The sequence below is a fragment of the Hevea brasiliensis genome, chromosome 1 (genome assembly GCF_030052815.1).
Source record: "Hevea brasiliensis isolate MT/VB/25A 57/8 chromosome 1, ASM3005281v1, whole genome shotgun sequence".
In the NCBI taxonomy this organism is placed as follows: Eukaryota; Viridiplantae; Streptophyta; class Magnoliopsida; order Malpighiales; family Euphorbiaceae; genus Hevea; species Hevea brasiliensis.
In genome coordinates this window covers 111,769,167-111,795,748 of record NC_079493.1, presented here as the reverse complement: position 1 = coordinate 111,795,748, position 26,582 = coordinate 111,769,167, and the positions used below count along the sequence as shown (strand labels likewise).

The 26,582-nt window shown below is 32.4% G+C and overlaps 2 protein-coding genes across 2 annotated transcripts; both read right to left on the bottom strand.

Annotated features, from left to right (window-relative positions):
• Nucleotides 1-780: 780 nt before the first annotated feature.
• Nucleotides 781-11,066, bottom strand: LOC110637841 (uncharacterized protein At2g33490). Its single transcript, XM_021788188.2, has 11 exons — nt 10,692-11,066; nt 9,864-9,936; nt 9,079-9,153; nt 6,384-6,445; nt 6,210-6,278; nt 4,812-4,840; nt 4,527-4,734; nt 4,193-4,429; nt 3,222-3,275; nt 1,878-2,907; nt 781-1,057 (listed from the first exon to the last, which is right to left on the bottom strand). Exons 1-11 carry the CDS (start codon nt 10,803-10,805, stop codon nt 1,047-1,049), a joined length of 1,962 nt encoding a protein of 653 aa, XP_021643880.2. The 5' UTR covers nt 10,806-11,066; the 3' UTR covers nt 781-1,046.
• Nucleotides 11,067-17,430: 6,364 nt separating this feature from the next.
• LOC110637870 (uncharacterized) lies at nt 17,431-18,795 on the bottom strand. The gene is made up of 3 exons (XM_021788240.2): nt 18,098-18,795; nt 17,961-18,013; nt 17,431-17,876 (listed from the first exon to the last, which is right to left on the bottom strand). Exons 1-3 carry the CDS (start codon nt 18,576-18,578, stop codon nt 17,664-17,666), a joined length of 747 nt encoding a protein of 248 aa, XP_021643932.2. The 5' UTR covers nt 18,579-18,795; the 3' UTR covers nt 17,431-17,663.
• Nucleotides 18,796-26,582: the final 7,787 nt, after the last annotated feature.

Here is a 26,582-nt window from a genome sequence, read left to right as displayed (position 1 = left end):
ATTTAAAAATTAAAGAACTTAATTTCTTACTTTTGGACTAAATCGAATTTAAATTGAAAATTTTAAAATAAATTAGATAAAAAGTAAAAAAATAAGCTAAATTAAATTTTCTCAATAATTACAAGAGTATAATTAAAGTTTAAACCTAAGAAATTCCTATATATCGTTATCAAATTCAACCTTATACTTTTTTGCTTATCCCTTTACTTCCTCCTCTTCTAGAATGAATTTGAATCTTCATAATTAGTCATAGGTGCTGGTTGAGACATGTTTGCTTTAAGAAGCCCCCAACTTTTCAGATTGCTGACATAAACTTCCATGTTTCAAGAATAGAATTTAAGTTAATGGTTCATAGCCGCTGAGTATTATTCTGACGCTGTCTACGTTTGTCAAATTCATTATCAATTCAATTAGTTTTTATAAAATAATCCCCTAATTTGCATAAAGATTTGTGTCATTGAGGGGCGAATTTAGGTTTCCCAACCATTGATGTAATTATCCTCTCTCTCTCTCTCTCTCTCTCTCTCTCTCTCTCTCTCTCTCTCTCTCTCTATATATATATATATATATATATATATATATATATATATATATGAGGTGGGATATCATTATCATTTCACATCTTGTGATGTAATTTGAGGGAGCAAATGAAACCAATTATAAAATGAAATGCAAAATTTTTACATCCCTGCCAACCTTATTGTTTGGCAGAGATGTTCAAGAGACAAACATTTTATTTCTAGAGATTGTAGCAGTGTAAGAAACACAATCCTCACTTGATTTGTGGTTGGAAATTTTTAATAAGGTAGAACCAAAAACAAAATTTCTTGATCGATGATATACACAGTGTAATAATGCACAATTATGTGGAGCTTAGTTCTCATCAAAATCAATCACACGAACAAAAATTTGGATGAGAAACTAAACAATGCATAGAACATACTATTTACAGTACCCAGGTTGAAGAAGACGAGATCGGAAAAAGGAAATGAATTGTGTCAGGCAGTCTTGAAAAAAAATCATAAATTCATCTAACGTGCATGATATCAGCTCCCACCTGCATTCAGTGAACATGTTAGCAATCAGAACCAAAATTTTATCATTATTACAGCTAAACAATCAAGCAGTATAAGTAGATAAAATTCACAGCTATAAACAATGTTTGGCCTGGTTTGCCAAAGGTATCATATAGGTCCATGCCGATCTTACAATTCCTTTGCTGAGAAAATGACACAATAATTCTGGAAGTTAATTTCCAAGACATTTCAATGTTCTGAAGACTAGTTAAATTGTCAAGACACAAAATCCACTCCATCCCTAGAAAAGGACAAATTCTGAAAATGATTTACATTATCATATGGCAACAGCCTAAACGTGAATACTGATGCTGGAATAACATTAATGGACTGAGCGCATGCCATCTATAATAGAAAATAGATGTCAAAGACAAAATCACAGATCAGAATTCCATAGTTCAATAACAATGCCACTCAGCTAACATGCCTTTTGTGGGCAGGCCCAATCAAGTCATTAATATTTGCAAGGGGTGGTCCAAGAGGGATCTTGTGCATGTTTGCACAACTGGACCTTGTCAAGTATCAGTTCACATAACATGGCTTTTAGATTAAGACAGTTGAACATGTAGAATTTTAGATTAAGACAGTTGAACATGTAGAAAACAATATTCTTAATTCAAGCTGGAAAGCTTTCTTTTTTTTTCCCCTTCAACATATTAATACTTTTAATTAAAGTGATGCAAAAAAAATTCTCAACAGAAGTGTAAAGTCAAGGAATCAATAATCAGTTTGACTTTTAGTTGTCCAAGTAGAGATAATAGTTTTGACTCTACAGGAGCCAAAGATATGATATCCAGTTACCTCTAATTTGACCAGAATGAGGGACCAATTCAGATAGGGTAGATGCTTGTTTGATGTTTGCCAGGGAAATAGGTGTCAATGGAGGAGAGTCAACTTCTTCAGCCTTTTCTGGGACATGCAGAGACTCGGCAGACTTAGAAACATGTACTGTTACTGCTTTCTGACTGCTGGAGGGTATCGAGAAGCTCCGAGGGACAACCAAAGGTGGAACTGGCAGAGGAGATGCGTAATTTGTTGTTGTGGAAGGAACCTTGCTTGTTCCAGAATGCTCTGGATTTCTCACCAACGGAGCAGAGTGACCAACTAGTGCAGATGATTTTGCTGGTTTTGAGGCTAAATTAACCGGTGGCCTAGGAAGCTCATGAAGCTCACTTATTCTGGGTGAAGATGCAAGAGGAGGTGAAGCAGTTGGGGATACTTTTGGAGATGTAGTCTGAGGAATCATTACACGTGGAAACACGCCAGAAACTTGTTGGGGAAGTTCGTTAGAGGAAATGGGACCACTGGCGGATAAAGCAGGCTTCATAGACCAGGACTTACTAGTTATTGGACCAGAGAAAGACTGCCGTTTAACCTTTTTGTGATCCGATGCATTATATGTATCAAGCTGTGGAAGTGAAGTTCCTTCCACTAAAGGAGGGGGTAACTGGGTGGAGGCGTTACTGTTGCTCTTTTTGTGTGCTGAAAATGCTTTTAAGACAGTGAAGTCTGACAGATGACTGTCAACAGGATCTTTTTCATGCTTCTTCTGTTCCAATGGGGATGAATGCCACAAGTTATGGGTGCGTCCACTGAGGTCAGTTGGCTTTGTCTGGATAAGTGAACCACTTGTTCTTGACGAGATTGCACCCTTAGCATCAATAGGTGTGGGCAGCACATATGTGTTGGACTTCCTTACAGATGATTGCATTTGTCTCATTTTTTCAACTGGATCAGGTTTTCTTTCGGGAAATATTGGTGCAGAATGGCTTCCTGGTCGATGTTCCCTAAATGAGATCTGGAAACTCCCTTGGTTTTTGTCTGGATTTAACTGCATCATGATACACAGTTTTAGTTGCTTAGCTTACACCTCAGACCTCACAGCATGGAATCATCAAGCCAACGATTTTAAAATGATAGCAATCATTAACATAATTGCAATGATCATATTGAAATTCTACACCAAGCAATTTCAAAAGTGAGCCCAAAATTCCCAAGTTCTCTTCAATGAGAGTTGGGAATTATCAGTAAAGTTAATGATATGAAGTGCATCATTGCCTGCTGATTTGGAAGGATAACTGTTACTGGTAAAATCACTATTCACAATGTTCAAATGTACTAACCAAAAGGAAAGCAAAATTGTACCTCTGCACTTTCTGTCATTGAAGCTTGAGGAAATGACAAGTCAACATCATCCACCTGGATAATAGGCAGCCATGTCAACACCAAAAACAAAGTTGGTTAAAAAAGTCAGAAATAAAGCAAAATATCCAGAAATGCCCCATTACAAATTATGGCTCCTTTAACTTGGAAGATTTGGCTCTTCAAGTTTGATTCTTCCATTATTGAAAGACTTGTTCTTTCTCTTAAGAAAGATATCCATTCTTTTACACAATGCACTTCCATTACTATTATGAGAACAGTCCCTTCTTCAAACAAAGGTCCACCCCTTCATACTCTTCTATAAAGGAAGCACATTACAATTATGATAGGTGTCTACCCTTCCACAAAATAAGTTAATAATTTCATTCAACAATAGGACAAGTCCATAGCCATTAACATAATTAAAAGCCAGCTAATAGTACTGCTCATTTTGATTCAAGTGAAACACCAAACTGCCCAAAATACCAAGTTATTTAACAAGTTCATGAAGGAAGATTCAACAGGACATTTTACAAGATAGTAATATATACTCCATCCAACTAAGACTCAATCACAAGCTACTATAATCTTATGTAAGAGTAATTCGTGTAAAAGAATAAAAGTGCAACAACAGCAGCAACGATAATAATAATACTTTGATAAACTCTTCCTATACAGTAATGTAAATCATTATTACAGAAAGAAGAATATCTCAAAATATAAAAATAAAGGAAGGATGGCAGTTTGTTACAAGCTCACCAATAAGGCATTCATAAAATTTCAAGACATAACAGGAGTAACATGTAAATCACAAAGCAATAAAAAAGAAAAAAAAAAGAAAAAAAAAAAGAATACGAAGGGATGGGATGGTACTTCAGGAAGGTTAGGCATAGAAAATGATAAATAAATTAAGCACAGTGGATCTTCTTATAAACCTAAAATATTTCCTATTAATATTACATTTACATCCTTACCTCCATTGAATTACTAGACGCATAAACAACATCATGCCCCTGCTTATTTGCTCTGTAGTCAAAGCTCAGTTCCCTCCCTCCATTTGTATCATCACCATCCTCATCATCTTCACCATCTTCCCTACCATCTTCTTCAAGCCCACAGAATTGATAATCAATATGTTGTTGGTCTGTAACAAATTTTACATGTTGATCAACAGCCTCAAGTGATTTAAGTCCCTTCCTAAAGAAATTCAACTGCATTTAAAGCAGAAACAAGAGCACATCATCATCTTAGTTACAATAAGAATGAAAGAACTTGACTTCTAAATACTCTCAACAAATAAAAGAAAACCTGAGCTGCATGATGACGAGCTGCCTGTGTTAGAAGACTTCGAGACTGTCCTTGTTTCAGAGATTTCAACCGGAAAACACACAGGGTTGCCTCTTCATCATATTCATCATGAGCTGTTCGCAGTTTCTGCAAAGAAAAACTTTCAGCTTTCCCACTCTTTGACTTTCCTTTTTCTTTCTGTTGTGCCACCATGTATTCATAGACTTTTCTGAACATCACATACAAAGATTCAGAAGAAAATTACTTTCATCAAATAAAAGCAGAATTCAATAGAAAAGGACAGACCTTTTTTCGTCGCATTGTCGCTTCATATCCTGCACCAGAGAGCAAGAGGAGCCTATTGAGCAAAATTCATAGCAAAATATACAAAGATGATGCAAATCCTCTGGCAAGGAAGCAACAGCCACCTCTACCATGAAGAAAGAAGGGGAAGGCTTTCATAATCAAACCTCTAAAACCGATACCATGCTTCGCAGGGGTTTTATTCAAAATCCAATGTCTAACATATTGACAAGTACCATACCTCAATACTGACTGTCGCCCTACTAACAACAGCCTTGAGCACATTGCCTTTGAAACCGGTTTCAGAAAAGCATCGAAGATTTTCTCTTTTTTTTTTCCCCAAAAAGTAGTTAGAAATTGCCTTTGAGCTGTTTTAGAGTAAGGCCAAAACTTGCCAAAATCACATTGAAAGAAATTTCATTGCTTTTAACCAAAATTTTTACGAGTTTTTTTCTCAATAGTAGCTACACAAGCAGTGCCATAAGAACCTAATATAAAATATTAATTTTGAGATGAAATATGATAAACATAAAAGCTACAAACAAAAAAGTTCACAACAACCATTCAAGCACTTGCAAAACCACTTTTTTGCAAACCTTGTTTTTCAGCTATAACACACATACAGATCAAGGACTTAACTAAAAATGGTTTGTGCAAACCTAGGTTTTCAAGCTTATTACAAAAATGGGTTACTCACATCACCTACAATCAAGATTATTAGTGGCACCATAGCAAAAAGGATGTCACAGTGCACATAACCTTCTCTTTCCATTGCAGAGAGATTTTTACTATAGTTGAAACTCCTGACTTCAACTCGCGTAGCAACTTTCCCACCATACCATGGCTCACCCTCCAAAAATGCCATTTTTGGCAATGCAAACAGAGACTTGCAATATGTTCTGATGAATGTAAAATTTAAAAGCCCAACCACGTAGAAGAGAACTCAATCCATTGTAAACAGAATTTTTGCAAGGGGACTCAATAAAAAGATAGGTTTTGCACATCTTTTTTTTCTCTTACAGATCAGGGGGAAAAGAAAGTAGGAAGTCCTTACTGTCTCTAATGTGGCAACTAATGCTCATGATCAAATTTCAAAGTGAATTCCTTGATTCCAACCAAGGCAGGATATTTCTATTATTCTACCAAGGGATAAACATTGGCACATGGAAGTAAAGAACACGTGCACTTTCACAAGTGCATTATGCACATGTAACAAGAAAAATACCCTTAATGATACAAAAATATTGTGCAAAACAACTTTAGAGGGCTAGGGGCAATGATTGCAACTACTGCAGAATCAAGAAAATGGAAACAAAGAACACTTAACCAACAGTCAAGGGAATGTTATAAAAGAAACCACTTATAAGATAACAAACAATGCAGGGATTCAGAGGAACAAACCTCAACTGTCCGAAGTTCATTGAGAAGAGACTCCGATGGATTTGTAATTGTCAAAAATATATGAGACCGCTGAATTACCAGCAACAGTATGATAGAATCAGGTTGAATTAAAGGTATAATTTCATAACAGTGTCAAAAAGAATGCTACAATTACACTGAAACAACTGCACTCACATAACTATCAACAAGTTTTTGAAGTTCAAACTGCACTTTCCCCAACATCAACAAAACTCCGCCTGCAGATAATTGTAGACAATCAAAGCAATTCATACATAGTCCATAAATCATATTAGAAATATAATTGTGATAATATGCTTGGTTCTCAAATGAAACTACAAAATCATAAAAGCAAATCATTAAAACAAAAAAAGAATCAAACCGTTGAACTCTCCACCCACAACAAACACACACATACATTCTTGTGCATAATGTTTGGGCTACTTCAATTTAATTGTCTGGATAGTACACAAATATTTTTACAGCACTTCCCTAAATAAACTGACTGTTATATTCAATAAACTGAAATGCAAATTACCAATATGGAAACTGAGTAAGGGGGAAAAGCCAATCAACTAGTAAATGATTATATATCAACTCCTCTTCACATATCTCATTTTTGAAGGCTATGCCATGAGCATATATTTTAAAGTGAAGAAGCCATCTCCACTTTCTCAGCTAAATTGAATTGTAGGTCCGATATAGATTTTGAAGTTTAACACAATTGTTAAACATGCCCAGATGCACAAGCTGTCACAGGTGAAGCCCCTAGCACCTCAATCACTGAGAGGCAGGTGACCTTAATGAGGCGCACACCTAAGCACGCCTCCGCTATATTTTTTCTGCAGTTTTTGTTTTTAAAAATAAAAAAGTTATTTCATCCACAAACCTCCACCGTTGATTCAACTATGCAAGCAGTCTTACCATTCCCATGCAAACCAAATCAAATTAAAACAACAAAATGAAAGAAAGAAGGCAACATTGCTTTAGAACAACAAACTACCTACAAAAGGGGTAAGAAAATACTACAGTTACAGTTTTTCTGCAGCTCACAACCAGGTTCTCTCTATCTCACATCCTTCTTCTCTATTGCTTTTCACTCCAATTTTCTTTCTTTCAGCCCTTCTTGGTCCTTTTTTTTTCCATCTATTCTACTCCTTCACTCACTTAACCCAAAACATTATGTGTCAAAACCCCTTTTATTCATTCTATCTCTGCTGCCTCTCAGCCCCCCGCACTCCCTAATAAAGAACATAATCTTAAGAGAAATCACTGTTTCTCTCTTTACTATTTCTCAAAGAATGACTTCAGCATACACACATACACGCACAAAATTATACATATGTAAGCAATGCATGCAAGATTACAGCTCAACACAAAGAAATAGGCCACAACTATGTTTGTGAACATGAGACTGAAACTGGTAAATTTTGGTATGAGATTGACTAATTCTTATGATCCAGTTGTCAGGAGCTGAAATTTTCCTGTTTTCATATTTTATTCAATTCTATCAACCTCCCCCGCCCCCCCTCTCCTTTAAAAAAAAAAAAAAAAAGGACAACTCCACTTTCTTTCATTCCTCACTTTTTTCCTTCTTCCTTTTCTAGATGCCTCTCAAATCCTATCTATTTTATGGATGCTTTTGTTTGTTCTTTTTTCTTTGAATGCTCTTACTGCTTTTTGCTTAAATTGTTAATTTGACTGTAAGCAATCAATGATTAGGGAAAATAGGGACATTAAAGTGATAGTATGCAATATTTTATTTTTGCCATGAATAATACCTTTTGTCATGATGACCTAGGTTGCTCTTGATGAAGAGTAGTTGTCTTGTGATTTTTTGGGGATTATTGCTATTTAGTAGGTAGTAGGAATATTGTTTAAAAATTTTTTTAACATCTTATTTTTATTTCTATTGATTTCAAAAACATCAGAGCTAGAATTCCAAATGTTTTATGTTATTAACATAAGTTGTAGTCTTACATAGTATTAGTTGTCTCATTTATTTTATTTTCTTTGCACCTCACCTCTCTCAATTGTTCACATAGGCTCCAGGACTCTTTTGCATCTTATGCCTTTAATAACTATGAAGTTTAACTAGCATGTTCACTAAATTTCACAATACAAGTTCTAATACAGAAGGTAAATAACTAAAGAAACAAATTAGGGTGCACCTTTAGGTACTTAATGGGCTAACATTTAACAGAATACATTAACTTCCGGCCAACATTACAAGACTAATATCAAGCAAAGTCTTTGTGCAACGAAAGAAAATATAAAGATTATACTAAACTCAACTAATCCTTCACTAAAAAAAAAAGTATAAATAAAGGTGAAATGTCTTGATATATCAAGGAGGGGGAAACAAAGAAAGAAAAAAGAAAGAAAGACAAAATCATAAAATGTTAGAACATATTTTTGAGCTGAACACCAAACCCACTCCAGCCTAAAGCAATCAGAAGTGATGTTCTAAAGCCACAAGAATCAGAGATCCATGAGAGTAAGCTCTCAAATTTAACCATGAATAAACAAACAAGACACAAAACGTTTTTTATTCAAAATTAAAGTCAACTGTAGAATATTTAAGAAAGGTTTAAAGGCCATTCTGATCCATATAGCACTCAACAACTTTCTTTTTCTTTCCCCCAAAGAATATACTGTATTTTGATTGAGCCATGTACATAACACAAATACACTAGTGTATATTATATAGCTAAATTCCCCTGATACATGAAAAGCATGAAATTTTAATGATGAAGTGAACATTATAAACTTCCAGGCTAAATTTGAGAAAGCATGTTACAATGCCAATATCTATTTCAAACAACTGCCATAACAAAAGCAACTTGCCAATTTTTTTCACACTTTTGCTTACCACTTTCTTCATCATCATGTAATGCAGTTTTCTCCAGCAGACAAGAACCCATTTCCCGCAGTGACTCTGAGAATTCTGAAAGTTGGAGACGGAGTCAGATGGACGAATCTCACATTGCAATAAAAGGTGAAGTTTAACAAGTAGTAAGTAGAATGGCGCAAGTTATAAATGATATTAAAATTATCAATGCACATATCAGGTATCGCAATTAAACCACCTCGAGCATTTACAAAATCTTAAAACATATGAGAGTTTGCAGTTGGCAACATAGAACAACATAATACCAGAAAGCTCAATCCAACAAATGTTTCATTTTTCAAGGCTACGAGCCATAAAATTACTTTAAAAGGTATTCCCAGTGCCCGAGGCCTCCATATTGCAGGCCTTGGGGACAGGAAGACATACGTCTCCTCTTGCATGTGCAAGGAGGCTGTTTCCTAGGTCTGAGAAATGCTTCTTGATATCTTCATTATGCCTCAATAATGTGGATTTCAGCCACAGATGAGCATAAATTCAATTTCAGAACTTCATTCATGGTAAGAATGAAGGCTTAGAAGCTGCAACAACATCCTGTAGATTGTAATATTGGCTACTGATTGAAAGCCCACCAACAACTTTCTGACCCTAAACAGCAATAAGAAAGCTGACCCCAAAAAAAAAAACCTGGAAACCAGAACAGGCCAAATTCTAATGGGAAAAAGCAGAACATGGGAACAAAGTCCTCCTAATATCTAATATACAACATAAAAAACAAAAATCAAAAGAGAAGGGGATAGTTCATTTACCATATGCACTATTTGCCGTTGCAGCAGCTGCAGAAAGTAAGCTATCATAGCAATTTCTCATGTCTTGCATGTCCTGTGAGAAGGAAAAAATCAAAGGAAGTATTAAACAATGGTCATACCAAATGCCCAATAAACAAAATTTCGAATCATTAAGTTCTCAAAATTTATTAATTGAGTTGAAGAATACAAAAGCCAAAGTAGACAAAGCAAAAAAAACTTATGCTATGGTTTTCCAGACTGTAGAGAGCGTAATGCTATATCAATCGCAACCCAAAACGTTTACGTCCACAGAATCCCCATAAATGCTGTGAATTTGCTCGACAATTAAATCCTGGAGTTAATTCACTCTCCTTATCGGCAATTCAATGTCCCAAGAATGGTCAAAGAAACACAAGAGCGAACATGATGGCGAGACCGAAGCTAACCACCGAAAATTAAATTCGGAACACGCAAAAGCAAGCAAATTTTTACATATAAAATTGTAATCCACTACATAATCAACTTAACTTACATTAACAATATCGATCAAAGTTACAAATCTTCACAGAAATTCATGAATTTCTACAAATCCCTTCACTTTTTTATAAATTTTCGGTAACTTTTTATAAATTTTGGTTTGTTTCTCATTAAATTATTTCCCGATTTCGATTTGAAAACACACTAAAATTACTAAACAAATCCACTTTACGATTATCTGTTCCCAAAAAAAAAAAAAGAATTCAGAATTGAATATGTGATTAAGATTAAAAGGAACACTTAAAAAAAGAGTTAAGAGAGAAAAAGAGAGTATTGAACTTGAAGATTAAGATCAGAAGAGAAAAAAGGTACCTGGGCTGCTTCAGCGAGCTCATCCAACTGAGCGGAAGGTAAAAGGTCTCTTTTGTCCTTAGCATCGCTCTTGTGAAGCTTAAATCCTCGAAGCTTACCTAGCGGAGATTTCATTTCTCGAAAACCCTAACGCAATGAGGCAGACACACAGCCGACCAAAAGAGGCGCAGAGGGAGAGATAGAGAGAGAGAATCAAAGCTCTTCGTTTTTCTCGCTTGTCGTGGAATCCAAATTCTGTGTGAATTCGGAGATGAATTTCAAGCGTGAAATTAGGAAAACAGAGAGTGAAATTTCAATTCGATAGTTTCAACGACATTGAAGAAAGAAAGAAGAAAGCTTTCGTTCGGGTCAAAAACGACTCGTAACAGATCAGAGAAAATAATAAAATTAAATACCAAACAATAAATCATAAAAAAAAAAAATGGAAAGGCACGAGAAGGCGGGGATAAACTCCTCAACGTCATATGGTAAGAGCGAGAGATCAGTCTCTCATAGGCTGACACGTGTTGCATTGGAGGAGAATATGGTAATCATACAATTAAGGGCAGTCTGACGTGGGAAGAGCCAGAGGGTAAAGGGATGGTGACACGTGGGCACGGATAGGATACTGACAGAAGACAGTCAAAGTCAGAGATTAGTGACAAGGAAAGGGAAGGGGAAGAATTAGTTCTAGAATTATTAGAAACCAATAAAGGAAACGATCTTTTACTTTGACCGATAATGAGGTTTGGCTAAGATCTTCTATTTGTTTTCCAATTCTGCCCTCTACTTTGGTTATATTTTCAATTTGGTTTAATCCATGAATCTTATTACATCGCCCATTCTCTTAAGTGGTTATTGCATCACTTATTCTTCATTGTTTTCAATGTGTTTTTCCATTTTTACACAATTTTTAATAATTATATCCAAATTAATTTAGATGATAAGTGATATTGGAATTATCTGTAGATTAAGAGATTTCAAATTTAAATTTTAATTAAATCAAAAGCAAGATTAAAAAGATAAAATTAGAACTATAAATTAAGGAGGTAATCAATTTTTAATTCAAAATTAGATTAAAATTATTTTTTTTTCATAATATTGAAATTATGGGAATGTTTTTGTGTGTGTGTTTTTTTTTTAACATATTATCAAATTGATTAATATATATATATATAAATTTAATATTAATTTAATACATTAATATTAATATAAAATATTATTAATTATATAATATAAATTTAATATTTATTCAAAGTTAAACTGCTCATTCTATATCTTCACCATTTTCAGACCCCTTGAATGAATAGAGTCACCAGAATTCTCTCTAATAATTGATGTTGGGATACGTCACTCAATGCATCTAGCCTTGAGATTTCATATCATTCTACGTACGTAGCAGTTGGTATTTTGGACTAGCTCTCTTTTATTCTAACATTGGACGCATACATTTTTGAATCTTTAATTTCCTTTGTAAATTAATTCTGCCCGCTTCTCTCATGTGCTTTTACATTTGAAAATTTTCAACTTCCTACTTTTATATATATTTTTTTATTAAAAATTATTAAATACTCTTTTATAGGGCTGAGCAGAATAAAGTTCAAATAGAAAAATCAAATCGAATCGAGTCAATTTGATTTAATCAGTTCGATTTTAAAATTAAATCGGTTCGATTCGATTTTAAATTATAAAAATTTCAATTATTTCGGTTCGGTTCAGTTCGATTTTGAAGAGAAAAAAATCAGTTAAATCAAACCGAACCGAATAGTAATTTATATAGTCAAATCACATTAAATCGAACCGAATTGATTTTTAAATTGATTTATTTTTATGAAAAATTTATGAATTATATTTAATTTTATATATATTAATTATTTAATTTCATTGATTAATGGTTATTAGGTTCAAACCAAAATTAAAATTAGACTAAATAACTTGAAAATCAAGTCTAAATTCAAAAATCAATAAAAAAATCAAACCGATCGGTTTAAACCTAACCGAACCAAAATAGAACAATTCTGTTCGATTTGATTTTTCACCCATTTTGATTTGGTTTGATTTCTAAAATTTACGATTCGATTTTTATAATTTAATTTGATTCGATTCGATTCGATTCAGTTTGAACCGAATGCTCACTCCTATTCTTTTAAACATAAATATTTAACTTTTCCTCGTTTATTTTTTTTAGAATTTCTCTAAATATGAATTATTAGCTGATCATATATGTTTTCTTAAAAATTCATATAATTAAAAATGCATTCAGCATAATTTTAACCAATTGTTATAAATCTGTATAAATAAATCTATTTACTAATTTATTTTGAGATTTTTAATGAGATTTAAATTTATTAGTTTTCATAGAAAGCTGTCATTAGGAAATTAATTATGGCTTTTAACTAATTAATTTTGGTTAAATTAATAAAATAATATTTTATTTTTTTACAGAAAAATAAATTATTTTTATAATATAAAAAATAAATTTTATATAAATTATAAGAGATATATATACACTTGATACATTTAATAATCTCTTAAGGATAATCATCCATCTGCGTTTGTTCATAATTTTCTTTATATTTTTTATTTTTATATATATTCTATTCTATATGATTTATGACTTAAAAAAAATTAAAAAGAGAATATTATTCACTCACGTTGATATCGACTTTTCATAATTCATTAAAAAATGAATTTTTGTGAATAACTGATGCATTATTCATAAAAGAGAACATTATAAAATGTATGGTCCAGCTGTGTACTGGGGAGAATCACCAGTGATTGGGACAGAGAAAATAAATAAATAAATAAAATGGATAGGGTCAGAAAAAGGGCAATCCTTGAAGCTACGTATATATGGTCTCCATCCCATTTTCAAACATTGAAGCCGCCCATTTCAAGTGTAAAGGCTGGATTCCTTCTTTTATTTAATTGCTAATTAGTCATATAGGGACTTCAGAATTTCATATTAATAAATGTGTGTGAATTTATAAAAATTAACATATTTTAATAAAATTTATTAAAGAGTGTATTCTTTTTCTAAGCTGCGCTTATATATTTATTTGATAAAAAAATTAATTAAAGTTAAGAATGCATGATGTCATTTTTATGATTTACTTATTATATATAAATTTTTACTTAAATTTATTTATAATGAATTTAAAATATAGATATATGAAATTTATATATTTAATAAATAAGTATCACTATATATTATATATCTTAAATATAAATAAACTAAGTTTAAAAAAATATCTGCTAAATATATGTGATTTTCCACTTGACATGCATCATTAATTAATTAATAGTTGTTGAACTATAATTAATTTCTAACTCCATTATAAATAGTTGTATTGTACCTCCATCAATTTCAAAGTGGATAAAAAATATATATTTAGTAGGTAGTTCGAAAATACACAGATTCACATATATTTATTTTTAAAGTATGACTTTCCTACTCTGATATAGGGTGGTCACGGTTTGATTTCGAACAGGAATCGAATCGAAATTGGTTCGGTCAAAACTAGATTGAAATTGATTAAAATTGGGATCGACTTTGAATCAGATCGAAATCACCCTTCTGCAGTTTGGTTTAGGTTTATATTTTTTCAAAAACCGTAAACTGACAGTTTCAAATCGGATTAAACTAACGGTTTCAAACCGGATAAAACAGGTGATTTAAATACAAAAAATTTAATAAATACATCACCCAACTCCTAATTCATTTACATATATTATTAATTCTCTATACAATTATTCGCTACACTCTCTTTAATTCTTAATACTTTTCAATTTATCTCAAATTTTCTAAATTATTATTTTCTATACTCCTTTTAATTTTCAGTACTCTCACAATTCTCCTACTTTATTATTTTATATGCTCATTGAAATTTTTAATATTATCTCAATTACTCTATTATTATTTTATATCCTCAATAAAATTTTTAATACCCTCTATTTTAATTTTTTTTGCTCTTTTATACTTTTTTTAATTATCAATTATCATAAAATTTTTAAAAAAAGGGCAAGCAATATAACTGGAAATTTTGATTCTTCTAAATCCTAAAGGGATACATAGGTAAAATTAAGTTCATGCACATTTTTTTAATTTCTTTAAAAAAAATTAATTTCATCTCTTGTTTTTTAATATATTCAAGTCTTTGCTTGTTAATTTTTTCTTAAAAATAAGTTATTTTCATTCTCTTTTTTTTCTTATTTTATTTTGATTGAAAGATTTCTGAGAAAAATTAAAATATTTTTACAAATATAACTTAAATTCTAAATCAATAAAAATTTTCTCTAATTTTTTTGTTTAAGTCGCTCTTAAACTGCCCCTAAATCGCTCTCAAACTGTTCTACAAACCGTCTTGAACTGTTATTTTTTGAACCACACTTCAAACTATTTTAAATCGGGGCTCGAACCAGAACCGACGATTCAGGAACCGTCTTTCAAACTATCCCATGGCGGTTTGGTTCAGGTTCATGATTTCATTAAACCTGAATTGACGGTTCCTAAACCATAGCCACCCCTACTTTGATATATACACCCAAATCAATTTATAAATATCATATTAATTAAAATTATAATAGGTCATATAAATATATATAGAAAAAATTTTACTTATACCTAATTTATCATATGAATCCAATATATAAATATGCGAGTTTCACCTATTTAATATATAAGTTTCATTATACATATTGTGTTGTCTCATAATAAATGGGGTTTAAGGCAAATATTTCACTGAATACATATATCGGTAGTTTAGAATGAAATTAATTGGTAATAATTTCCTTTATTTGTACAAATTGCAAAGATATATAATTAGTAATTACCAAATCATGGCATAAGAATATGTTATTTTATATGACATGAATTTTTGGATATATTTTCACATATTTGAATTATTACCCAATAGAAAAATTTTGCATTGTAACCTAATTGGAATAAAAAGTGAAGTATATGGTAGAAGTAGAGTGTAACATCCGAATTTTTAAATAATTATTTTATGTGTAGTATATGAGTTTTAACTAGTTAGAGAGCCCAAGAGAGGCCAGATGATGTTGTTGAGATGTAAATTTGAGACTTGTGATTTTAGAAGTGTGATTTGAGCTACTTTGCAGGTTGGTTAGGTCCTAGGTATAGGGAAAATTTTCTGAATTTTCAGCAAAACTTAGGTTATCTTTGACTCTTTCAAAGTTTTGTTTTAAGTAAATATTGATTAGTTTGTAATGTAATTATTTAGGTGAGCCAGGTCAGCCTTTCTCTTCTGCCCAACCACCGCAGTGACTTGTGAAATACTGTGAGTAAATATTAATTTTACTTATAATTTCAATGTTATTATTATGTATTTAAGGAATATTCATGCATCATTTATAGATATATGTACATAGTTATTTGCTATGCATGTTTTGTATTGCATTTGTATTTGATGATGTTGTTGTGATTGTTGCTTTATGACAATCTGGAGCTGGTGTGTGAGTTGATGTGAATGAGTTGTGTGTATGGATATGGATAGGACGAGCAGATGCAGCTGAAACTTGACTCGCTGCGACCCAATCCTTATTATGGATAAGTCGGGGTAGGCACGACTTTGAGTTGATCTCGCTGACCCCCACATTTATATACCAAGAGAAAGTCCGACTTTGAGTTGATCTCGCTGGCATAGGTTAAAACTAAGAGAGCTGTATAGGGGATCAACTCTCATATTTATATGTGTGAGTATGGATTGACACAAGGGTGCATGAGTGCTCCAGATTGCCTTTGATGTGATTATGACTTGACCTATTTGAACTGTGTGAAGGTGTTGCATTCATTATTAGGGATATACTAGACTTGGGTAGTTATAAAAATTATATGTAAAATCAATATCTTACTCTATTAGTCGAACGCTCACTCTTATTCACCTATTTTTTCAGGCCACAGGAGGATTCTTTCTTGTGTGTAATTTGCTTTCTACCTTGCAGGTGTATTAGTATTCTATCTATGTTTGTGTTATAAATTTGAAAATTCTAGAACTCCGCATGTTTTAGAGGATATTTCATTTGACTTTAGACTATAATATATTATTATGTGAAATCTGTAACTTATTGGTTCTGTATATATGAATTTGTGGATTGAATGGGTTATGTAGATGAGAGAGTTGAGCTCCCAGTAATCATATTGAATTGTTGATTATTGTAAGGATGAGCTGAGCTCTCCAAATGATTTTATTTTGTGATCACAAGTCGGGTGAGCCAAAAATTCCCCGTTAGGTAGTTCAGTTTATAGCCGAATTCTATCCGGTTGATTTCTTAATATTGGGCTAGAGAATAGTTAGGCTTACTATCGATTTTGGGAGACTTATACTGACCCAAGTTCTAGTGCCGGTCCAGTCTATGGGATTGGGTCATGACATAGAGAGCAGGAGCCCTTTGATAATCTTATCCCATATAAATACTGTATTTTCTGTCATTGACAATAAATTTTTGAGATATTTGGAAAATACATGATTATATCTTGCTATTTTTTTATTACAGTGATTTTTTTTTCTTTTATTTTACTTGTAAATATGATTTTATGGTTGAACTATGTAAATCTTGTGTTATTTTCTTTTTTTTTTTCCCTATATTACGTGATTGTGCTTATTGTGCGTGTCTTAAATTTATATGTCTGTTATAACAGAATTAATGGATTCGAGCAAGAGAGGGGTTAGCCGTGTCTTGCATTGCACAAATTATATAGTACAAGGGGAGAAAACTGAGAACAACATGCATATATAAATACATTGAAGGTATAGTTCACATATTAATAAACAAATCCCTATCTACATAAAAATTGAAGAAACGAAAAGGGTTAATTCTTCAGTTCTCCAACAACACAAGCGAAGGAACAAATCAAGGAATTTTTTTTTTCTCTTTTAATTGACAAAAAAAAAGGGAATTAATTAAGGTCAGTGAATGAGAGATTTGCTCCTTCATAAATTACGATCTCTTCTGCCTTGATCATCATCATCATCAAACAGCTTTTGCAATCAATTTAGTTGTGCTGTCACGAGAAGGTGAAGAAGTATGATTTCTGCAAGAAGTGGAACTGAGTATATTTTTCATTCCTGCAGATCCACCCCTTTGCAATACACCCCTAAGTCCTCGACTTGATCCACCCATGTGCATGGCACTCCTAAACCCTCTTCCCTTCCTTCCTTTTTTCGCCCGTGGTGTCTCCGATCCCTTCACGAAACCAATAAAAATAATTTCATAATTAAGCTAATATCACATTCAGGTAAGTTAATTATTAAGATAATATATATATACCTTGTCACTCCCCTTATTTGATTTGTTTTCTTCTAGTTCTTCATCGCCATTGTCTGCAAATTAGAAACAGCAAAGTATAATCAATATCCAACGGTAATTAATCAAATGTTATTTAATTAATAGGAAAAAGAACTGACCTTCATGGGGAGCAGCCATAAAGTCATTAACACAATAAACCCTGAAACTAGGGGATCCTGGACTACATAATATGCTTGCTGCACATTCCTCTGCATCGCTTGGCCTGATATATTCTTGGTGAAGATCATCATTGTTAGCATACTGATGATACTTATTTTGAGACTTGTTTTCCTTTGAAGATTCTTTCTCCATTATCTCAACTTGAGGCTGCTTGAAACAAAAGGAATAGGAAGAAACGTTACTTTTCCTACCATGATCGCTACTAGCCTCTAATTCCCTCTCCACTCCTCTCTCTCTCTCATTTGAACCGATCACCCTTTTCAAGAAACCAACACCACCTTCGCTGGGCATGGAAGAAACACTCTTTCGATTCCTGCTCGTTAAAGAATCAGTTTCGTCATCACTTCTTCGACGAAGGGATCTAATCTGATAGCCTTGCCCTGTCTCCTTCAGGTCTAACTTGGAAATGCCACAGCCCATGAAGGTGGAAGGGCACGAAAGGAGGGAAAGATAAAAAAATGAGAAGAATCAGAGAAGAAGAAGAAGAAGACACATGGGTAGAGGAGAGGGGTTGAGAGAGAATTAGCTAAAGTCCCTTTCTTGTTGAAATCGTGATAAGAATAGGTGTTGTAAATGATAAGAGAACGAGAGATCGAACGAGGGTTACGGGGTGGGTTTTTTTTTTTTTTTTTTCCTGATTCAACTAATAATCAGCGATGGATTTCGATTTCATTCATGGTGTGTATGACTTGGTTACAGTTAAAGCCGTTATCAAATTCTTTCTTACACGCGTCTTTCCTCCATTATTACGTGACAGGAGGAATTTGGACATTTAGGTTAGGTTTCCATCCATTGTTTACATCAAACTAGGAACAGATTGCATGGAAAAATCTCACTTTCTTAATTTTTATCATCAGAGCTATGATTGACTTCTAGAACCATAAAATAAATAGATAACTTAAAATCAAATTTTTTTTTTTAAATTATTGGAAAAATAATTTTTTAAAATATAATCATAACCTAATAATATTTTGTTGCATTACAATTTTAGGTTTTCTCCACTGAATTTTCAAATTTATTCTCAATTACTCCCACCATCCCATTAAATTTTTAAATTTGTCCCCTCAAAAGCAATCTTGCTTCCGCTAATTTCATCCATTTATTTAGATATTTCACTTTAATAATATTTTAATCGCACTAAAATATCGTATATATATTGAGAGTTGTTAGGAAGGGAATGGGAGGTTCATGTGCATAATATTTTCAGGGAAAGCAACAATCATAATGCGGATTGGCCTGCGCATTTGGGGCACTCTCTGGCCTTGGGTTGTCATTTCTTTGAAGATCACTCCTCATGGTTTACGTAGTCTTCTTCTGCATGTATATATAAGTGGGGTGGCGTAATATGGCAGGAGCTGTCCCATGTGATTTGTTGTTATTTTTTCCCTTTCCTCTAAAATATATATATACATTGATAAACATTTATGGATCTCCATTGAATGAGAGTGATCTTTAATTGTCTGTCACATATTAGTTTGGAATACTATATTTTAGCTAAATATATGACTGAGTAAATATTTTTCTCTTGAATTAATTTTTAAGATAGAGTTAAATTTGATTTTTTTATATGATATTAAAATTTATTTTGCTTTAATATTGGACCACCTACAGATATATTTATTTGTAAACTTTACACTTCATATGTTCATTTTCGTATGTGAAGATGTGTGTTTATCATATTTGGTTTTAGATATTATATTTGAATTAATTATAAGAATTTAACAAATCTACTTTTTCTTAAGTTAATTTTTATGATGGAGTTAGATTGATCTATTTTCTTTATATTACTAAATGCTAAATGATTAGCATTAGGGTTAAAAAAAAATGAAATTTGAATTATTTCTATTAAATTTTATAGAATTGGATAAGTGTAATTGAAATTAATATTTTTTTTATATTAAATTATATATATATATTGCGAATTTTTTTTATATATATATTAAAAAATTTTACAAAAAAAAAAAAAAGAAAAATCATGATACAATGAATAACGGAATTAAACAACAGATGGGATCATAATTTATTTTAAGAATTCTCGAAATATGAAAAAAAAAATGAAAATAAACAAGCAATAATGAAACAACGTCGCTAATGGAACCCTCACAAAAGAAGCGGCAACGTTTTAACAAAGGCAGACCCTTCCAACTTCCTCTTCGTTCCAATTGCCAGTTCTCTTTTTTTTGTGGTAAGAGCAGACACAATCACAGTTACTGAAAAAGACTCAATAGCTGGAGAGAACCCTATATAGACGCACAGAGGAGAGAAATGGTAGGGGCATTTTGGGGAACAAGAATAATGGAGATAGTGAAGAAGCATGACTCAGGAGGTCTAGTATGGAAAAGGATAAAGCTCACCACTACCCGTAAAGCCAACGCCAAGAAGCGACTCCTTAGGGTTTGGCAGGTCTCCCTCTCTATATAATTCAATTTATCATTGGTCTTTTATGCCCGTTTTGTTCTGTTTTTGATTTTATGTATTAAAAAAAAGGCATCTTTAATTATCTAATTCTAGGGTTCAATGTGAACTGGAATTTTGGTTTTATTAGGCATTGGTTTGATGTTCAAATGATACAAATTTCATTAAAATTTACTCATTTAGTGTAACTGTAAGGTTTATGCAGTTATTAGTTAGCAATTAAACAGTTTGGCTCAAGGATGATTTCTTTTAGCTATAGAGATTTTCTGGTTGAAGCATCTGTTCAAATTTAGGTACTTCTTTAATAAAATTCAAGTTGGAAGTGGGAATGCTGCTTTGGGTACCGAGTGCTCTCTTTGACAGCCCTTTGGAAATATGTATTTTGGGGTTTTTTAAGGCTAGGAATGCGTAAGCTTCTGTTTGTACTTATATGGGTTCTCCTGATGGGGAAGTGTGTTGCAACTTGCATTTTTCTAGGGAATCTAGAGTATTTCTCAATCTTTGGTATAAAGGGGTTTGTTTTGAAGTGAAATCATAAACCTTGTTGGATCGAAAACATTGTTCCTTGGAGGGCTATATGAAGTAAATTTGCTTAATAAAAATTATGTTCCTCAGTTTTTATTTTCGTCTTTGCTTAGGGGGACACCTTTTGCATTCCTTTTGTACTTTCATTTGTTTTTCTTCTTTTATGAAAAAAGAAAAGTTGCTTAAAAAGCAGTGTTGTCAAAAGCGCTAGGCGCCCTTAAGGTGAGAAGGTCCTCTATCCTCCGAGGCGCTAGGCACTTGCCTGAGCGAAGTGAGGTGCTAATTCATTCTAAAATAATAAATTATTAAATATATAATGTAAAAAACTCTAATATATTACACAACCAATAAATTGTCAAATTTCATATTCATATTTCGTAATATATTATATATTTTAAGCTTCAAGATCAAAAGTATTTATCTATGTTTTCATGTTGGATCCTTTTTATTGTTTGTGCATTATGATGCTATCGATTTTTTAGCCATTTGTTTTGATCCTAACCAAATTTAAAAAAAAATATATATATATATTCCATCATAAGAATTGAATAGATTAGAATGGTAACTTGTAAATACTAGAATAGACTAGATTATTGTAATAGAATACTCAAATATATTGTAATGTGTAATGTAACAAAATTTTAGAAAAATAATATTCATTGAATGTATTGAATGTTTCCTTAAAAAATAATGTTCAAGAGGGATAAAAAAATTTGGGATTGGCAATGTATTTGATGGAGTTAGGAATTTAAATTATAGATCAATGAAGGAGAAGAATGAAAAGATTCTTTTATTTCCACTGACTAAGTATAAGAACAATGAAAGTCAAAGAACTCCACGACACTTCTAATAAGGAGTAATAAAAACAAGAAAAGGAACAATAAACATACTCAGTTGGAATAACAAAAATGTGATGGAATTTTAGACTAAAAAAATATAAAATAAATACAGAATTTCAAATGATATACTGGTTTAAGAAAAAAAGTGACAACAAAAAAAGAATTTAATAATTTGAGGGATAGAAGAGAAGAATGAAGAAAAATAATAGAAATGTTTAACCAAACAAAAAAAAGAAAGAAAGAAAGAAAGAGGAGAAGTTGGTCATGTTCTCTTTCAACTTATTTTTTTTTTTTAATTTCTTGCATTTTCTCGCCTTTCCTCGCCTTAGGTGCCCAGGGAGGTGCCTTGATTTTGCCTCGCCCAGGTGCCTAGGCGAGCGCCCGCCGCCTGGTGACAACACTGTTAAAAAGGGGAAAAAAACAATTGGGTGGTGATGTGGGAGATAATTTTTTTAGTGTTAACAATCATCAACTCATGCTTTTGGATTGCAAGCAGCGAGTGGACTAGATTATTGTGGGACTATGCAATGCATGCTCTATTGCATTTGCAGTTTTAGCTTAGAATAAGTTGTGGGCTCAGAGTATGCACACTCAAAAGGAAAACAAGAAAAAATTTTTCTTTGATCCTTTACTATGTATATATTGGCTTTTGGAGGGAGGGAAATAGAAGAGCTGAGGGGTAAAAACACCTCTATATTCTTATAGTTATGTAGATTAGTACTATTGTGCGAGACAATTCAATTTCAATGTTTTATGCTGTTCTGGATTTTGGTTTGCAGACTCTTTTTTTGTGCCTGTAGGTGTTTTGTTGTGGGCTTTGCCCCTTTGGTGCCCTAATGAATTTTCTTAACTGAAAAGAAAATTAAAAAGAAAACAAAGAGTATGATATGGATGACCTGGAGTTCCAAAAGGGACACTATGATGCTCATGCTGTTTTAGATTTTGTGGACTCCTTACTTTGTGTTTGTAGCTGTTTTGTGGCCATTTGGTGCCTTTTAATGATTTTTCTTTACTTAAAAGAAAAAAAAAAGGAGACTATTTGTGGAGGACTTAAAGACCTGTTCCCTTGTGGGAAACTGAGATAGTTTTATGGGAAAGTTTTCTAATAAAACTGGAAAACAAAGTTTTGTGTTCGCATGTACCCTTTTTCAATTGAAGAACTAGAAACTAGTTTTCCAATTTTCCAAGATTTAACTATGTTTTAGAAAACAACTTTTAGTTCTGTTTTCCAAAATTTAGGTTGTTTTCCTTTATAACAAAAATTCTGTTTTTCAACTATATTTCAAAGTGAAAACGATGATTTTTCTATCATCAAAATTATACTATAACTTTTCATAATTAAAGTTGAATAATTATTTAGGAAAACATTTATTTTCACTGATAAAAAATTAATCATATTATTATAAATAAATGAATACCACAGTGAAAATTTTTAAAAGTAAAATAAGGTTTTAAATATATTTTATAATGATTTTTTAATTATGAAAATATGAATTATTTTTTAATTTTTTTTAATTAGAAACTTGTTTTCTAATTGACAAGTGAATGCATGTTCCGTTTCTCTCTTGTTTTCTATGAAAAATGAAAACTAAAGTTTTCTTAGAAAATGGAAAATGAAAAACAGAAAACGATCTTCCAATTTCCACAAATAAACAAGCTCTAAAGTATTGAAAGGGGCAACATTTCATATCTTTTGCTGTATGTTATACTTCCACATTCATGCACATTATTTAGATCCTTCTACCTTGAACCTTGTTAACGTTTATTAGTAAAATCTTGAAAGTTGTATAACCAATGGGTATCGGAGGAGCCAAAAACCTGCATATACTAACGTGTGGCCAACCCTAAGTTTCTTGAACCTGAGTTGAGTTTATTGTAAATGTGGTGGATCAGAAGGTGACGTCACAGAATTATTTTTGTCATTCTATGATAAAAAGGGTGAAGAAATTGCACCTATTGTTCAGGCATGCCTGCTGGGTTTAGCCATGTGCTTAATCTGAGTTCTTGTTACTTGAATTTTGTTTCTTGAGTTTTAAGCTCAAGGTTGATAGGTTTTGTTAATATGTTTTTGTTTTAGTTCCAAACCACTGTACCAACTGTTGATTCCTGACTTCTTCAAAGCTATTTCCTTTAGCACTAGTGATGCTACTTTGTTCTTTTGGACGAAAAAATCTGCAGCTTTACACAAATTATACTCTTTGTTTAGTTTAAATATTGATGGATGTCTTTAATAATTCTAACAGTTTTTTTAATAATTATTCATATCTTGTGCTCTTCTTACACTCCTACAGAATGAAGCTGTGTTGAAGGCATGTGCTGAACCACCACCTTCAAAAACTTCTATAGCTGATGCTGCTGGAGTTGCAGAGAAAGATGGCCTCAACACCCAAATTTAACTTGTGAAATGAGTGAGAATAAATCTCAAGGATGTCTTATGGTTGCAAGTATGGGGAAGCCAGTTTTTGTGCCTGTGTCTATCTAGGATTATGTATTTTAGGCTCTGATTTTAGTTTCTCTATCACTCCAATTTAAAAGGGTTTATAGATTTTGTAACATTTCTCTTTAACACAGATGGAATTTTAGTTGTTTTTTTTTTCTTTTGAATAAAAGTCTATATTGGCCTTTGTGCTGACGGTAACTTGCGTGATCTGGTTCATGCCATTAATTTTGTGCTGTTTGATTGCTAGATCACTTTGCAATTATCTATACATGCAAAAAAGAAAGAGGTTCTGTTCAGCAGACTATGCAAGTATATGCGACCATGAGTTTTCATTTGTGTCATTGAAACAAGGCACACAATGATTTTTCTTGTCTAGTTGTTGAGCTTAGTGGAATGACAATAATGTGTGTGTTATGGGTTTCGTAGCAACCATGCTTGAGGAGAACTGAATTTTCATATTTGCAGAATCTAACTTTATGAAAATTTTGTGAGAACATTGAATGGCTTGTAAATGGAAACTTCCCCAGAGATGATGATCTTATGAGATTCATAAAAGTTCCCAGAACCCTTCTTATGGCATCTCGTACCCACTTTTACCCTAGCCTTACATATGAAGTTGTAATTACCATTATAGTTATCAGTTATCGGCGTCAATACAGTTAACCGATGATTCATTTGTGTTATTTGGTATTGATAAGCATGTTTTAGGATCTCAAGATTGCTAGATTTAATTCTAAAGTAATTGTTTATTCTTGAATCCTAGTGGGTTATTATTCCCTGTCTGAGCCATTGGAACTACATTGCTGCATGGACCTGGAATGCAAGTGCAGCAGGTTTTTTTCAGGTATTTTTCTTGCAGTATCTTTTCTATTTATCTACTCCTAGCTGTAATGAATAAGGTTGTTGACACTGCTGGATTGATCATTGATATTGCTGTTAATTGCAGCTTGGGTGTACAACTTTAAGTTTGGAGAACTATTTTTCTGTCATTTCTCATCTGTTATGAAAAATCAATATGGATTTTATATATTCCTATTTGATATAGGATTTATATTCCTAAATAGATATGATCTGTATTCCTAATTAGTAGATCTATTTAGTGTAGGATTTATATTTCGAGATAGGTAGGTTTTATATTCTTAATTTGGTAGAGTAATTATGGGAGATTTATATATATAAATATGTAGTCTTTTATTATATAGAATTAATGAGAAAAAAAAATGTAGCCCTTTGAGTTTTTTCTCCTCTTCCCCTCCTTCCCTTTCTTCCTTCTACTTCAAATTTTTTAAATTCTTATCATCCAATGGCACTTTAGCCTTTTCTAGAGACTTGAGCATGAAGCCCAATATTTTGTCTTACAATTATCTGTAGGTGTATAATTTTATTCTTTTCAGTGTTTAAGTAAAATATGAAATTATTTATCTTATCATTTAAGGGATATAATAAAACATTATTATTATTATTATTATTATTATTAGAAACACAAAATATTATTATCTACACTCTATTATGGACAAAGACAAAATTGTGAGTCTCTCATCTATGGATTTCAAATGTGAAACCAACACTAAATGTCTTATCTGCCAAGAGCAATGCTTGGAGTGCATACGAAGATATAAGAAAATTCTTTATCTTTATAAACTATAAAGGGAATGATTGATATGATTGAGCAGACAAGGATAAGCTTAAGATGAATAATCTTATTAATTAGTTGTGGCCTACCACAAATGAATGTTAGCCCACCTGATTGAGGAAAAAAAATTCCCTGAGGCAGTAGAAGTCAGAAATATACACCCCAAACCATTTTCATTTGCATAACCTTTGTCTGCTTCTAAACATATATTATAGATTACGTGCAGAATATTAATTGCTTTGATGAGTTGATGATTCTAAAACCTCTGCTACAAGTAATCATTGGTCGGCATTTCCCTACATCCGCCAATTCCCATCCCTCCACACAGCTCCTCTTTCTGCAAATTGACTTTGCCAATAGAGAAAGGACTTTTCAAGATAAAATCATGAGAAACATTGATTCTTCTTTATTAATTGAGACCAACTTCTGAGGCAGAATCATATCTCTACTTCATTTCCTCCGAAGTTGATACTCCTATATGTGTTTTGATGATGTCAATTTATCAATTTCAATAGCGTGGATGCACAGAGACACACATATATGTGTGCGTGTGTGTGTGTGTGTGTGCACAC

Coding starts and splice junctions, on each gene's coding strand:
- LOC110637841 (XM_021788188.2), bottom strand. CDS start 10,805: ATGAAATCTCCGCTAGGTAAGCTTCGAGGATTTAAGCTTCACAAGAGC. Junction 4,841..6,209: donor ATGAACTTCGGACAGTTGAG/GTTTGTTCCTCT, acceptor TCTCTGGTGCAG/GATATGAAGCGACAATGCGA. Junction 2,908..3,221: donor CAATGACAGAAAGTGCAGAG/GTACAATTTTGC, acceptor ATCATGATGCAG/TTAAATCCAGACAAAAACCA.
- LOC110637870 (XM_021788240.2), bottom strand. CDS start 18,578: ATGGGCTGTGGCATTTCCAAGTTAGACCTGAAGGAGACAGGGCAAGGC. Junction 18,014..18,097: donor TATGGCTGCTCCCCATGAAG/GTCAGTTCTTTT, acceptor TCTAATTTGCAG/ACAATGGCGATGAAGAACTA. Junction 17,877..17,960: donor CAAATAAGGGGAGTGACAAG/GTATATATATAT, acceptor GGTTTCGTGAAG/GGATCGGAGACACCACGGGC.